The sequence below is a fragment of the Alligator sinensis genome, unplaced genomic scaffold (genome assembly GCF_000455745.1).
Source record: "Alligator sinensis unplaced genomic scaffold, ASM45574v1 scaffold129_1, whole genome shotgun sequence".
Taxonomy (NCBI): domain Eukaryota; kingdom Metazoa; phylum Chordata; order Crocodylia; family Alligatoridae; genus Alligator; species Alligator sinensis.
Window position 1 is genome coordinate 782,876 of NW_005842303.1, and position 17,563 is coordinate 800,438.

Here is a 17,563-nt window from a genome sequence, read left to right on the forward strand (position 1 = left end):
TAACAGATATAGAGCTACAAATATTATATTTTAAGGGGTTCTGGTGATATCACAATAAACCACTAGAAGGATGTTCAAGTGCTTTATGATGTCACTAGAAGACCTTGATATATTTATAGGCTTATAACACAAGAAGTTTTATAGTATTATAAACTACACAGGTTTCTAGCCATGTATTTTTAAGTAATGTCACTGTTAAAATATAAAAAGATAGTACTTCTGAAGAGTATTGGAAGTGATGTTAAACACTATTTAAAAAAAGAAAGATCTTCCGTTAGTGTACAGCACAATAAAATAATACCTGAGACAAGCTGTTCTTTTATGTTCAGGAAGAAGGAAAAGAAAAAATAAGTGCTAGACGGTGACTTACCAATCTGCCTTGAGTAAGGGGTGGCATGTACTATGCTACGGCTGGTACAGATGAGGGAACAAATTATGATTTTGAGTTTCTCAGATCACTGTACTCCAGGAAGGCAGCTGCCTGCTATTTACGGTACAAAAGGTAGCAACTTATTCTCCTTCCTTAATGCCAACTCAGATGTTTGGGGGATATGTGGAGAAGGTTAAAAAAAAAAAGGGCCTTTACCCCATCACCTTACATGGGAGAAGTAACAGTTGTGTGGAAGCTGCAACGCCCTCACTCCCACAAACACTCCTTCCCTTATAACATGGCACAAGATGAAGTGGGGAGCTAGCCCATCAGTAACACACCCTTCTCTCGTACATACAGTAGCAAATACTGGTACTCACCCAAGCCTGCAGGTTGTTGATTTATGAACATATTCTGAATTGTGGTGACTACATTCATGGTTTGGCACTCATGTTTTGTCAATGTTAACAGAAAACTTAAAAACAAAAACAAACCCCCCCTCGCAAAAAAAACAACCACCCCAAAATCAAAAATGCAGTTACATATAACACTTTGCACTATACAATTTTGAAGATTTAACCGCCCCCCCCGGATAAAATACATAGATTTAATCAAAACAATTTAACAAAATTAACTTTTGCTAAGCTGGGGAAAAAAAGTTGGAAACTAAAATGTTGAGTGGCTGCCATTAAAACATGTTCAAAAGTCTTTGTAAGTAACACTTGCAGGGGTATTCCCTATAGGGAACAGTGATAATACCACAGTGATATTATCCACTGGCAAAGGCAAAATTGAAGATTTTAATGGTGACCATTGTAACTATGTAAAAAGATTCTTGAGAAGTCTCAAACAATTCTTATGGTCCCTTTTCAGTTTTAAATGCACCGAGCAAGGCTAAGGAGTCCAGCTGTGTGCTGCCTCTGTGTGTTGGCAAGGTTGACTTACTAAGCAATAAAGTTATTTAGGCTGCTGGCAGAAGTGGGGGAAAAAAACCAAACAACCAAAAACCTCCCACTTTACCTGAAGCAGCAGCACGTTATTTCACCTCAGCGCTGCAGGGTCTCTATAGATGGGCGCTTCAGTGGGGCTTCAATGGTGCTTGTATCTAATAGCTGTTTCAATCAGCTATTAAAGTATCATTAAAGCCCTGCTAAGGAGCCTGATCTATACAGCTGTTGGGTGAGCTGGGTTCAACTAATGTGATGCCTCTTTTGGGCACGGGCTGGGCTCAGCGCTGCCCCTGCGCAATTTAAAGTAAAGCACCAGGTTTTGCGGGGGGGGGGGGGGTTACATCTGAAAGCAGCCTAAGATTGTACACTGATTGCTTCTGTGTTCTGTGTTTTTACAATATCTGCCAAAATGGGAAGCTGACAAACCCCTGTAATACAAATAACACTGAATTATAACACTGAACAGGACAGCCTGCGGACAATGGGAGGACAGAGCTTATGCAAATATACCCCTTATTTCCTCCACATCACATTTCTCTACTTAGTGCCCCTTTACACACAGGTAAAGGTGCAATGAGATCTAATGTGCAATCCACACAGTAGCACCTCCTGCCATGTCACAGCTTTCAGTGGGGGCAGTGTGGGGAATGCAGCCCTGCTGAGTCCCATCAACTGTGGGGTTTGCAGATGATGGGACTGGCACAAGGGGAACCCAGAATTGTGATCTCAGGCTCCCCCTGCACCAGCAGTAAGGAACGATGGAATCGACCACCATTGTAAGCCTTGTCAGCTACAGGGCTGACAGTTGACGGTGTACCACTGTGACTGGGAGGCCTTCAGTTGACTGGGTTCCTAGCCACAGGGGAGCACTTGGCCATACGTTCAATTAATGATGTGATTAGAATGAGCTACAAAGTTATTCCACATTTTTTTGTGGAATAACTTTGTAGCTTATTGCTTGTTTTATTATGTCGTTAATTGGTTGAAAGTGTAACTGGGTCACAGTTAATCATGCCTCAAATGTAACATACAGAGGGGGCCTAAGAACCAACAATCTTTGACATTAGGGTGACCCCAGCTCAGGAAGGAGAAAGTCAGAAAACCAGTATCAGTTACTTTAATCAGAGCAGACTATAGTTTTCTCAAAAACTACACAAAAAAGAGGCCACAAAAGAAAGATTTTTCTTTTCTTTTTTTTTTTTTGGCCTAAAGCATTGGCGACATAGAGGGTGCACGTGCACCCCCTACGAAAAGGTGCTGCTGACACTGTTGGCGGTGCCTGTGGGCGGTCGCCACTCACTACCCCTGCCGCCAACACCGCCAGCGGCATCTGCGGGAGCTCACCGGTTGCGGCTGCCACGCTCCCACCGCCAGTGCTGCCATGCCCCCGCAGCTGCCGGGGACAAGAGTCGTTCATGGCCCTAAAGACTGCTCATTGCTTGCAGCTACACAAAATACCAACAGGAATCATTTTTACATGAGAAAATGTGGCCCAATGTGACAGGTAAAATAGTTTTTGAGAATCTGGTATCTCTTTCTAGTATGAGACACCAATTCCTGGTCCAGGCCTTTAGAGGTTACTGCAAAAGAAAATGAGAATAACAAAAGATAAAGTCAACATTGTAGATTTAGTAATACTCCTCATTCAAAATTGCTAAACACTAGGGGTGTGTGAAGCTTTGGTCTCTGATTCAATTCGGCTGATTGCTCCAGTGGCTACCACAGGAGGGAGGGAGAAGCAGACCTCTGGGCTGGGTGCCTGCCCATGCAGACCAACATTGGGGCACTGGGGAGCTCTAGGGTCACCCAGCCCTGAGCGGCCCTAGGGAGCTGAAGGCAATTCTTCCCCTCTCCAACACCCTGCCCTAGCTGCTATGAGTCTCATGGATAGGTCAGAGAATGCAAGGAAATTCCTTTGTTCCCTTGCATTAGTTTTGCCTCAGACTTGCAGCAGTTAAGGCAAAACCAGCTGCAGAGGAGCAGGAGAATGTCTTTCCTCTCCCTGGGCTATCCCTAAGACTCCCATCAGTTAATGCAAGGGGCTGGGGAGGGGAAGAAGTCCCTTCAGCTCCCTGGGACTGTCCAGGGCTGGGGGATGCTGGGCTGAGGTAGGGAGAAGCCCTGCAAGGAGAGGACTCCATAGTGCCCCTATGCTGGGTTGCATGGGCAGGTATCTGGATTAGAAGACTTCTCCCTCCCTCCTGCAGCAGCCGCTGAAGCAATTAGAAACTGCGAAGGTGAGGGTAGGGGGGATTGCCCTCAGCATCCCAAGGGCTGCTTGGGCTGGGGAACCCAGGCTGGGGGAAACCTCCTGAGGGGGAAGCTCCCCAAGGTGGGCCAGCACTCAGACAGGGGGCTTCTTAACTCCCTGTCGAGGGGACAGCAAGGGTTTGGGCACACTTGCCTGGCCTGGCAATGGCCAGCAGGCTCAGAGATGTGCTCTAGTGGCCCCCTGCCTACTTGCCTGGGTTAGAGCAGACCTGCCCTTGCCTTTCCCAATTGAAAACTGAATGTCAGTTCAATTGGTTATCGGTTCAACCTACACAGCTTAGAGGAAGTTGCCTAGATTGAAATGATTCAGCCTCAAGCTTTTTGACTGCCTCTACCTAGCCTGCATGTTAAGGTTCTCATAATATCTGAAGTGCAAATTAAAGTAACGCTCTTGGATATTTTTGTATCAAAACTAAGGTTCTGGAATAAATTTGGGGTTCTTTGGAGTTTTCCTGCCTTAAAAAAAAAATTCCAATGAAAACAACTCTTTTAAAGTTTCTTGTTCAACAATGAAAGCCAACCAAAAATTAAAAGACCTAAAATGATGTTTCTCAATCTTTTTAGACTCAAGCTTTTTAGACCTTGTTAGACTTGAGACACCCCTTGGAAAATGCCAGCTCTTTGTTTTCTCTTGTTTTTTGACTATAGAAAAATAATACAGCAGTTCTTCTTTCGCATGGAACTCTGAAAAACCATAACAGATCAGAACATTTTTAATAATATAAAAACAGTGAATATCCAGTGAAAACTTTGAAAGGATCTCAAAGCACCCCAAAATGTCATGACAACCTGCTTGAGAATCACTGACCTAAAAAGTGACATAGACTACATTGATTTCATGGTCCAAGATGTATAGTCTGATCAAATGTCCCAGTTCTGAGTAATAACCATATTACTTGAATGGAATCTGTAGGCTCCATGATAAACAGGGGTTTACGGAAGTGCTCCACAGTTTTGTCAACACCTCTGTTGGTATCTAGATGGGAGAAAAAATGATGTCCCTTCCCATTTGAACAGCTAAAGAATTGAAAGCAAAAAGCCTCAAAGCCATCTTCAAGTAAACATGGTTATGGCAAGAGGATCCCAGAAGTGGCCAGAGTAGCAATGAGTAGTTGTTTGAAATCTTCCAGAAAAAGTAATTTCTTTTTTTTTAAGTTTTTATTTTGGGGGCACAATGAGAGACAATGGTTTCTACAAAATGTCATTTTCTAATGAAATCATGTTTTCTGAGGATATTCCCAATCGGTTTTGCTGTATACTGGCAGAAACCTTGCCCCATAAAACTGAACAGAAAAACTCAGATAACTAGCTACTACTCTTCTATTTGTTAGAGAGAAAAAACCCTTCCCCAGCACTTCTTTTCCTGTAGTTCTTTATCTTCCATGTTTATATATTTTTTATTTTTAAGGGGTTAATATTCCCCTCCATCTTTCTGGAACTGTTACTGAAGTGGTTTGTTTTCCCCTCTTAAGTTACACACACAGGGCTTAAATCAAAGGTGACTTTCTGTGGTCTTTCAAAAAAATTAAATTTACAATTACAAAAGTACTACAGACTTGGCTGAGGCTACCTGGCACAGTCATCCTACTGAAGTAAATGAATCTATGTGCATTTGTACAAGGTGATAATGTGGTTCTGTAAAGAAGAGTATGCGATCATAGAATTAAAGATCATACTATAACTCATGTACATAAGGAAGTCAGGTTAAGATTCCACTAGAAATTTTAATTCTGGAACTTCTAATCTTCTGACTCCATAACTTTGCAAACATAATAAAGTTCTTTAAATGCAGTTTTTGTGTAATAGATGTAATAGTACAAATGAAAAAATGCTGGTTTATACACAGTCAAACACACAAACTTTATTACATGATAATAGCTCTAGTGCCTGGAGAATAAGACATAATGCAACAGACTATTGTCAAAACTATTTTCTATTAATTTCATCTCTAAGGCTTGCCGTTCTACCATAATATATACAGTGATTGCTAACTACCACTCAAGGGACTGTCCATTGTAATTCCTTGTAGAATGACCATCCCCAAAGATAGGTTTGGTCCTTCTATAATGACTGGATTTGGGACTAAGGAATAATAAACTAAATAAACATGTTTATTTTGATTCTACTTTAAGAGTCAGTAGAAAAGAGATGTATGGTCACTTTTTTTTTCAAAGTGGTGTTAATTAATCAATGATCCTAATTACTTATTTTCTGCTTCAATTATTTCAACAAACAACAGAGTTTACTTGTAGATATCAAACGATTTTTAAAAAATAAATTGTAATTTTCATGGAAATATAGAAAGATCCACAGAATATATCAAGAGGTTTTGCTAAAACACTATTTTTAAGACCACAACTTTATTACTGATTTTGAAAATGGAATGACATTTATATTTACTTTTTATTAAATGAAAAGATTTCTAAATAGTCTACTGAAGGTTACTGATATAAAGAGCCTGAAAGGACTGTTTGTGCTACATTGACTATAAACTAAGCTGTATGCAACAGAGAAAATATAATGATAATGATGTGTGGTGGAGAGAAACAAATCTGAGTTGGATGAAGATCAAATCTAGTGCAAGTGGAAAACTACCTTAAAATCTTTCATTCCACTACATGGGACCAACTTGTTCCAATTTGGTGAACATCAAAACTTTGTTTTTTTGGACTGAGCAAAGATTCAAATGTACTTGAGAGCAATAGGGAGCAGGCTGCAAAAGAAATATGAGTTCAGAGCAGTGAGTGTCAACCAGTGTGCCATAGCACTTTGGGATGCCATAAGATACTTTTAAGAGCCTTGTGCAATATTAGCAGAGTTAGGTGTGCAAGAACCTATACATTCACAAAATAAAAGTCAGAGCGTCAAAAATATTCTGACGTGTTGCAGTCATTCCAAGTATTTTGCAACAGAAGAATTACTCTATTATTTGTTGTAGCTAAAAATAAAAGAGAGTGAAATTAGCTTTTTAAATGTGATGCCACTAAATTCAGAAATGTTGTGGAAGGGTACCTTGAGTATAAAAATGTTGGGAACTACTGGTTTAGAGATTACTCCCATGGTTAGGTGGCACTGGGGAGCCAGCTTTGGGTAAATAATTCAGGGGCCTGGGAATGGCTGAGTGGGGAAAGCAGAGCACAGCAGACACAAGACAAAATGCTGGTAGGGATCTAACTACACAGGAATTTCTAAGAGTTGCACCTAAATTCTGCTCTTAGTGACACTGAAGTCAATGGGCTGTACCTGGGTAATTTAAAGTAGATTCTGGACTTTAAATATAAATCCCAGCTCCTTAAGTCAGGTAACTGCATGAAAACCTCAGCTTTCATTACAATTAAAAGCAAAATTCTAGTCCTTGCAGTTTCAAAGAAAAAGCTGGAAACTAAGAAAAAGGCACAAAAAGAAAAAAATAAATCAAGAATCCAGCATTCAGTAATTTTTAATACGCGTGATGCTTAAGCCTAATTCATAGTGAATGATGCAATTTGCTTATTCATTAGAACAAATGTGAAATTTGCATTAGTGTATATGAATGAATATAATGCAAGAATGTACTAGGATAGTCAGTAAAAATAAGGAAAAGAACTAAACTTGTCACAGTAGCTATACTAATATACATTGCATAAACACTTCCGACAGATAGAGCAACTTCATAAAGAAACACACAGTCCTCAATTCTATATTTACGTTTTAAGGGATAATCATATTTTCTAATCAGTACAGTTGCTTTTTCAACCCACTCACCGTAGTGACATTTGCCCCTGGCCAAGAGAACAGGGAGAATTTAGAGGGAAGGAATTAAGCTCCTTTGTAGGCTGCCACCAATGCAACTGGAGATTTGCCAGCAGAGTACGTCTCACAACCAATGCAGCTAGCCTGAGACTGACTGCATTATTTTTTTAATGCCCTCAGATTGCACCAGCTTCTAGACTCTAGAAAATACTTCTGAAGTCAAGTCTATCAGTTAGGCTGATCAGCAAGGCGATCAGCTAGTTTATCAGCAGTTGGCCATGTCATCTTTAACGTTTTTTCCCCGCTAAGTCAACCACATAAAATATAAGGTTTAATTTAGATAATTAGAAAAAAAATCTTTATTAAGCATTAAAATATATAATATAAAAGCAGGTTAACAATTATTGTATATGCTATCTATGCGTTCATTAGAATGACTTACATGGTACCATGAGGCTATGGATTAAAATAAATGTGACCAAGCACTTCATCTAAATATTTATTAAACACTAATGGCAAAATAATGTTCTGAGATGCCAATGCCTGCCTGTCCCTGCACATACTAGCACAATATGCCTCTAAAGCTTCCACTCTCATCTTCTGTTTATGGGCCTATTCCTGAAAGCTGCTGTGCGCCCTCAACATCTCCTGTTGACTTGAACAGGAGTTGAAGGCGCTCAGTACCTTGCTGAAGGCCAGAATTGGTCTATTACCCTTAACCACAGCTCAATAACACAAAGTATATGTCCTCTTTGTCCTACTCTGCTCTTCTGATATGGAAATATGTGGTTCTGTCTAATATGTATAATGTTGCCCATTTAAAGTCAACATCAACTTACGGTTGCACTGTGATATCATCCAAAGATATTTCTTACTGTAAGTATATGGAAATAGTATGGCATCTGAAATATCACTGTGTACTAAGAGTATGTAAATGCTGAATTTTAATGAAAAACTCTATTTCATCATTTCATATTGGGGTCGCCCTTGCAAAGTTTGCATTTTGGCCTTAAGTAACTGAATACTGTTACCTCAGCAGTTACAATATTTCCTAGCTATTCTTGGTATAGCTAGGGAATACTACAAATGCTGACGTAATCGTACCAAGACAATTGAAAGGTTATTAAAAACTGCTATAGCATATGTAAAGGGAAAACACTTACTTTATACATTCTTATGACTTAGGTGCAATGACCTCAGGCAAATTATGAACTGGTCCTTATTTTACAATCTATGAACATACACCATAAGTCAAAAGGAAATAGGAATTCCCTAGGGAAGCTGTCCAAAAAAAGAAAAGTAGCCCCTGTGGAGGCACTCCCCTTAACTCAGGATGCTGTTGCTGCTGAAACTATGCAATGAATCCTTCTGCAGTTGGAATTTCAGATGCCATAATCCCTTGTAGAGTGTTGTCTAATTATTTTATTATGCATAATAAATGTAAAATATTTATTTTAGTTTACATAATTATATTAAAAATGCATACTATTTATCCTTAGTCCGGTAAGACATCATTCATGAGTGATATATTTTAGGGAAAGGTGCATTTATGAAATTAATGCTGTTTTGCTGGCTTGGCTGTTTATTTTATAAAGCTTGTATAGTCTCTTATCTATTACCATAAAACATTATCAACCCTGTGGATGTTGCCTTCCATTTTTTTCCTGGGTACTCTGTGTAAATGAAGAGTGAACTGTAAACTGTGCAGTGGTGTTTCGCAGGAGCAAGTGTCTTTCTCTTTAATTTAAGAACACCGGTGACTTATAGTAAGTTATTATACCTGTCCTGATATCTCACGGTCACAGTAAATTACAGAGATGTGTGGTTTACATATTACAAGTCTGATCTTCTGTTCATGTCCCCAAAACTCCAATGGATTTCACTGGGAGATTTTGGTGTGCTAGAAAAGCAGGCCTGTGCCTCAAATAATCTTAAAACTTATTAACCTGCGTCTCTTTTGCATTAAGATGTACATTCTTTGTATAGTGGGTATATACTGTTATTTGACTAATAATGATAGGTATATGAAACAATAGGTTCTACTGGGACTCAGGTTTACAATATGAAATCTGCTTGATGAAAATTAGGCTCCTACATGTACATTTCAATTAATGTGAAAGCAACTTCCGAGCACCAAAAGATTTCGAGTACCTGCATGTCCCACTGATTTCACTGGAAATTAAAAGGAGCTCAATACTTTTGTAAATCTGGTTATTAATGCTTAGGTGCCTAAATATGAACCCTTACTTTAGGAACCAGGTTTGAAAACTCTGGCCTTGGAATATAATTTTAACGGTTTTATTACTTAAATTTCATAGACCTAGTCCAGTTTCAGCAAGTTATACGACTTCTTACTTGTTACTGTACCCATTATGAAATGCAAACAATATTTTTGTCAGTAGAACACCAATTTCATGCAATTTAAAAAGATTAGCCACATAACACATCTCTCTTAAGTGACATAGAAATCTTAGATAAGCATTGCATAAGTAATGGTGGAAGAGGGCCCTATGAGACCAATTCTGTACTATAAAATTGTGGTGAACATTAATTAAGAGTGAATAAATTTTTTTGTATGATGAAGTGCATTGATTTAATAATGGAGGGACATATTGTGATTTTAGATAGTAAACGCAGGGGAAAAGCATATATTTTTATATTTAAATAGAGTGAAGTGTCATCAGCTAAATTAATAGGACAAAATTGAAATATACACACACACACACACACACACACACACACAGAGGCTGAAAATACCAATTATCCACTTTTATGAAAAAATCCATATGAGAATTGCTCATTTTTAAGGTTTTTCCTTATTTCATAAATAATTATCATTGCTGGTAGAACTTGAACACTATTGTCAGATATTGAAAATTAGAAGATCATTTATTTGTCATTCAGGTAATGTAATTTATATGCAATAGATTTGGAGGAATAAAAGTAAATATCACAAGGTCAAAATGCAAATGACTAAAAATCTAAGATAGCATATTTGCACAATTTTTTAACTATAATCATAAACTTAGGTTATATAAACAAACCAATATGATAAATATGATGAAATTTTACATTTGTTTTCTTCTGGAGACTACATATTATATTAAGAATTATATAATTTGTGTGATAAATGTCTGAAGTAGTTAGCATTCACTTGGGCAAACCACAGCCCTTCAAGTCTTCGCTGGTTAAAAAAGGAATTTCCCTTGCTGACTGAGTTATAGAGAATATTTTCTCCTTTCTGTTCTATGCAGCCAAAAACAATCTTTTTCCCTGGGTATCTTATAGTCTATTCCACTTTAGTTTTTGCTGCTAAGAGAAAAAGACAAGTGATATGTGCCTGTATAGTTACAAAAATATTCCACATTCTAATAACAACAGTTTCTAAATTCAGATTTGTTTCTTTTATTAGCATTTGTTCTTACACTCCTAGTCAAGGTTAACTAGCCTTTCGTTCACTGGCAAGTATTCTTATATACTGAATAATAATGATATCATCCCAAAGCAGCAAAACGCTTTAAGTTTTGATTTCTAAGAGACACCAGAAAACTAATGAATTGATCAGAGAAAGATGTAAAATATATTCTATTGAGACACAGTTAAATGTCCTTTCATCCAAAAAATGTCCAAAACTACTATCTGGAATGCATACAGGTATTAAAACTGCAACACTATTCTATATTTCCACACACCAAGTGAAGAAAATCTATCCCATTGGAGCTAAAATGATCATCATTTAGACAGTTTGCACTTGTTAAGAGTTACCACTCAGCAATATCTAAGGAGTCCAACAACCATTGAAGTACATGTTTGGGTGAGCTAACAATAGAATAGCAGGATATAATTACCTCAGTAAGGGTTTAACCAGCATACAAAATGGTTGATATTTTTACTACTGCAAAAAGTGTTTTCTAATGCCTACAAATAGTTAATGCCTTGATTTTATGTCCCATGTATGAGACACCTACAGCAGAATAGTGCATCCTGAGGCTTTGGTTTACTATTGAATCAGTGTGAAGAGCACCACCTGCTGAGTCACCAATACCATTTCCTGAAAAGAGAGGAGAATGGGGGAATTAAGAGGAGGGCAATATGTTAGCCACTTTAAAAGAGAGAGTGGGGAGGGAGTGGGAGAGAGAGAGACAGGAAGGGAGGGAGGGAGAGAGGTGGATGGAGTGTAGAAAACATAACTGCCAACAGGCTTGGCTAATATCCCAGGACTATGGAAGCTGGCAGGCAGATGTAAGGCTGTTGTGCTCTGAAGCACAGCAAACCCACTCCTGGCTCCCCAGCAGCCTTGCAGGGTGCCTCTCTGCCTCTCTCAATGGCAGCAACAACTCTAAATCCCTGCATCTATGCCAGCTACCTCTCACAGCTCAGAAGGAACTTCCTGTTAGACTCAAGCAGCATAAGCTTCTACGTAAAGGAGTACACCCATCACAGGAACGAAGAGTAGGTCACCCTTGGTCCATGAGAGTGACTGATATGTTACTGTCAATGGACAAAGCATTCCCAAATAAGAAGGGGGAATGGAGACGACCAGAGGGTATTTTGGATGAGAGGTTATTTTTCTTCCTTTGTTTCTTCTCTTAAAAAAGAAAAAGAAACTATAAATATATTAGAATCTTAATAGAAGTATGAAGTGTCATGGGACTTCTACCTTACGCTGGAAATTGTCCTTGGGAAAAATTATGGCCAGCAGCTGTGCCTTGTTCACTGTACATATTATAAGATACAATTATTTAAAGTCTGCATGTTCTGTAGTGGGAAAAGAAAACGGCAAGTCTCCATAAGGGCCATCCACTTTGTCTACTGTGGACTCTAGCTGATCAATTTTTACTACTGTGATCAGTAAGCAGCATTCCTATTTACTGGTGACTTCAAATGAATCTCTTCAGATAATCATAACCTTTCCCACATCCCCTAACTGGATCTATTGAGGTTATTCCTTTGAGTAGGGACCAATGCAAGGACTGCTAGTCTATGTCCCTTGTCACGGACACTGGAAAGGGGGACTTTCCTCCCTTCATTAAGTGCTTTGCCATATTCATTCCACCATCACCTTCTGCAACGCACATGCTTTAAGGTCAACATTCAGAGACACTGAACTCATCATAAAACCCTGCTCCACTCCTAACCTGATCCAAAGCCTAATGAAGTCAAAGGAAAGACATCTGCTACTTCAAGGTGCTCTCATTTTGCACCTTTTAGGCTAGGGACAGAAATTACATGTAAACCAATATAAGTGACCAGAAACCAGTTCAAATCTGTAAAGCAACAGAAGTTCAGTGCACATAAACTGCTTTCAAAATTGCCAGAACCAGTTTACGATCAACCTGGATGGATGTAGTATCAGACTTAACTGATTTAGATTAAATCAGTTCTTTGAACTTTTGTCCCAGATCACTTCCAGATTCACAGTCTCCCAAACATCCCAGGATGTTTTGCACCTCCCCTCCCTCACCTCAAGGGTGGGTAGAGTAGCCTTGGCCCAAGCTGTCTGCTCCAGCTGACAGGGAAGCATGCTTTAGCACTCCCTGGCTTCCTGCCTGGGCCACTGCAGGAATCAAAAGTGAATGTCTGTTTACTAGCTTAGAGTAGAAACTGTGCAATTCCCTAACAGGTCTGGAGTTTCCTTCCATCTATCACATCTAACATGTAAAAAAAATGTTTTAGTAGTGCCTAGCTTCAAGTTTGTATTTTTTGCCCTTTTCAGTTGCAGACATTCCATTCAATATTAGTTTTAAATAAGGAACATGGTCAGCTCACCAAAGTAAAAAAAAATTAATTAATTAATAAATAGTGTACTGGCATGCTTGCCTTCCCCCTGCTTGGTACATGCACTTTAAGAATTTTTAATTACATACTATTTTTCAAATGGACTACTGATTTTTTTTAATTTTTGGAAGTTAATTCTTGTAAAGTCATATTGGAATGATTCTGCCTATAGTCTCTGCTGTGGCAGATACAAAGCAGTACACAGCATGTAGTACTGTGAACTATAACATGCTGAATATATTCCAGGTGGCATAAAAATGATCTATTGCAATGAATTTGCTATATGATCATTTAATACTGAATGTTATAATGAACATAAGGCATGAACATATCTTAACTTTCTATTTTCCTAAGCAATGATGTAGCCATGACACTGCCAAAATAAGATGGCTTTTGATGCATCTCATGAGACTTTGCCCATCATAGTGCCCTCACTTAATATAGTAGGCTGGCAAGCAGAAGGAAAAACTGTAGCAGAAACCCCAGACTCAGCAATGCGTTAACTAACTCCAGTTGCTTCCACTTCTATTAAGTGTTTGATGGGTATTGAGGCTGCTAAGCCTTTTGTAGGGACTTTTTCTTTCTTGCTGGAATAGCTGCAACTCAACCGAGAAAAATTTCAAAACTGCAGCTGATTTGAAATGGCAATGCAGATAAGTATTCTCACCATGGAGAATTCTAACAGACACCAGAGCAGCTGTGAAACAAACACTCAGCATTAGCATTATACTGTTATCATTAAAAGGTTTCCCATCATTTGTTTTTTCTTTATAAAGTAATACCTAAATACTGAGATTCAGATTTTAAATTTAACTCCTAATTTAATATGCAATTACTGCTGCACTGATGGTGTTTTAATGGCAATATATTTTTACTGGTGACTTCAAATTAACCTCATCAGAGTACCTTAACCCTTCTCTTGTCACATTATTGTTAATGTCTCATTACCTGTAGTCACACCAGGGACATCTGTAAGGCTTTTCTCCAGTATGGACACGCTTATGTCGTGTCAGATGTGACTGTGTTGTAGAAGCAAAGTTACACTCATCACATTTGAATGGTTTCTCCCCTGGAAGATGATAAGAAAAGATTGGCATTGTTAATTTTAATCAACAGACAAGGAAGGTAAGCCCAGACTTTTGGCAAATTCCCTGAGTTAGACTTTTAGTCCATATGCATCACATGAGCAAATGCCACCTGCAGTTCCTAATACAATGAGCTTATCTTAATAATACAATGTTTCTATGCTAACTCTCATTATATTACCTACCTTATCAGCAGGCTGCTTCCTTGTAGGGTATTGGAGCAGCCTGCCCAGAAGGGTGATGGGTATACAGAACTATGCACAGATGCAAAGCACTTCTTCCTCTTTACTTGAAAGTGCGCTACTAAGCAGGGAGTTAATATAGTGCTTCTTTCTTATTACAGACTCATTAGTACAGTGTCCAGCAGGATAAAATGGGATAACTGGGGATGGGGAAACAGAGGGGACCCAGGAAATAGTTAAGTATTATCAGCCTCAATTTATAGACAGAATAATTAAGGTTAATGTTACACTATTTTTGCAGCCATGATGGTCCAGGGTATATGATAAAAGCAGGATTTAGCTGGTAATTTCCTTTATTGGAACAACTCTATAGAAAAGTTAAGTCAATCAATGGTGGAGTCAGGGTCACAACCAGGACAAGAATGCATGATGTTATTTTAGTTATCAGTCCTACTCTTAGTCCAGGTCAGCCTGGAGGAGTACAAGGAATAGAGCTATTCCCCTGTGAAGCTATCCTTCTCCTATTCTCCCCTTCCTGCTAATCAGCTGACTAGTGGGATGGTAGAGGAATTCTCCTTCAGCTCTCAGGGACAGCTGCTGCTTTTCAGCAGCTGCCAACTGCCACTTGACAGCCTGTCCCCTTCCCAGGCAGGGGAAAGGACAGGCTGCCAATTAATGGGCTTCCGTAACTGCCCCTTGGCTGGAGACCTTGCACTGCCGATACAGTCCAGCTCCCAGGCTATTTTTATAATGGAAGACATTTCTTCTGGTAGAAATGAACATCTGTACTCAGCCTCAGTCTTTTCAGTACCCATCTAGTCACAGCCCCCACCAAATACACCCAGTTCAGACTCCTGACCCCCACCCCCCAACACATGCACTTAGTTTCCCTCTACTCTGTATGAGCCCCAGTCCTCTGCACGTGAAGCTTCTTTCATCTCTGCATTTGAATCAAGCAGTTTCTCCCTCCACTGCCTGAACTTAGCAGGGGGATTACTAAGTGTACAGGAGAAACAGGCTCCCAATTTTCAGTTCATGTGCTTCAACTTGGACACACTACAGCCTGCAACAGGCCACTCCGGCAATTTCTGGGTAAATCCTGCCCATCCTGGCCAGTGCAGACAGAAACTTCAGGGAAGTTACGTGTTGAAATCTCTAAGGACCACATGCAAACTTCAGTTTTCAAATGCTTATAATTTGATCAGATCTGGACAAATGTTCACATGGACAGCAAAAGGCACTTCAGCAGAAGTCCACTACCTGCTAGCTATCAAGTGCCTACTACACTGTGAAGCATGGGGTCACTGGAAACATCTAAAGAAAAAGTTGCCAGGATTTTTCACATAGACAAAATGGTATTTTTTCCCCATATACATTCTTTGAAAAAAAAATGCATTGTTTTGGCTGAACTTCAAAAAAGAAAAAAAAAGACAGCTTGAGGCAGACACCTGCATCTAATGTTTCAGCAGAAAGCGTTAAAGTTTTGCAGTTATAATCAAGTGAAACAGGATAGTGTAATGGGAAGAATCAGGTACTACCTTACTGATAGGTGGTACTTCCATCTCGGCAATATTCCCCAAAAGAAAGGTTAGGTTAATCCTGAGGAGTCCATCATAAGAAGTTGTTGTGTCAGAAAAAGCCTTAACCATAGGTTTCTCAGTCCTAAAAGGTCTGCTCAAAAGAGGAGCAATAGCAAGCAAACATTGGATTCAGTGATAAGTAGACAGGGAAAGGAGAGGCAGCCTCTGAGAACTTCATCAAATATTGAAGCAACTGTTTCTAGTAGCTGTTGGAGAGAATTTCAGCAACTGTTTTTCATACCCTGTTGCCCATGACAAGGAGGAGTGAGAGGCTGGACACAATGAAGAAATTCTTGTAGTGGACAAATTGCAACTGTTGGCAAGTACACCCTTCCTGCCCTAAATGGGATTTTCCTGTCAGACACTCAATCTCCTCTTCTCTGAGGCAGCCGATTCTTCCAGGTGCTTGACTGACAAGACTTCATTTCTGATTAAACTCTCTGGGATGCCACACACTCCCCAGCTACATTTGGATAACCTGCTCTTGAACTGAAAATTTCTATGCCATCTCCTGGTTTGCTCTGCCATATGCATTAAAGACGATAGGAATATGTGAAGCCCAAGTTGGATGCTGCAAATACTTTTATTGATAGTTACCTGACTGTTTGTTTATTTTAGCACTTTACATTTAATAGGAGTCAGAGCCTTGCTAACCTGCATCTTGGGAAGTGGAAACATGCAAACCTGCACTGAAAGATTTTCAAGTTTGCAGTTCACTGGAGCACATATTAGCAAAGTTCTCCTGTTCCACTGGGGCAGGCCAGTGAGGCTGACGGATTAGGCAGGTTCCACTCTAACGAGAAGAGTTTGGAAATTCCATCATGACCAAAAGAAAAATGATAATCCTCACCCACTGCATGAGGAAGTTTCTCCTTAGGAAATCCTTGTGTCTAACTGTTCCTGTCAAGTGGAGTATGTGTAAATTTCACCTGACAGAAAATACATCATGGCAGCACCACACAACAACAGGTCAACTAAACTGCAGAAAATGACTGCCTACCATTCTTACGAGCTATGATAAGGGTGGCAAATATTTATGTATGGAAAAGTGACCAAGCCAATAGGAAAACATTCAGGTTTACTTGGTAAGCTGAGCTATGAATGTCTCCAAACATTCCAGACAAAAGGAACATGCAGACAAGAAGGAAACCATGCCATGTGCAAACAAAAAAGGACTACTGCTGCCACCCAAACTATTCCTCTCAATGAATACCTACCACATGTGATTCAGCTTACTTTAATATCAAGCAGAAGGCAGGGTAATCTACAACGCTTATGCACCTCTGATTTAGTTAGTCTATAAGGTACACATTTACGCTGCTTTTTGCCTGACTTCAGACTAACACAGCTAACAACCTCCCTTTAATATCAAGCCATTGTTAAAAGGTCCAGAGAACAAAACACAGAAGCCATATCAAGAACAGAGGGTCTTTTCAGAGACAGCGGCATGGACTGACTGATTCATAAGTAAAATAGTACAGCTTCAAAGTTCTAAGGTGAAAGGACAGTAAAATCTACATATTTGGAGGTCAAAATAATCATAAACGCTTCCCAGCTTATTAAAAGAAAATTCTTCCTTCTCCCTTACCTCCAGCCTTATTAAAAAAAATCCCCA

General features: G+C 39.3%; 1 protein-coding gene across 1 annotated transcript in view; it reads right to left on the reverse strand.

The window, feature by feature from the left end:
* Nucleotides 1-17,563, reverse strand: part of ZNF407 (zinc finger protein 407) — a 476,517-nt gene that overhangs the window by 145,394 nt on the left and 313,560 nt on the right. The window contains 1 exon segment of the mRNA XM_006028300.2: nt 14,050-14,170. Within this exon segment, the coding sequence (XP_006028362.1) occupies nt 14,050-14,170 (121 nt within the window).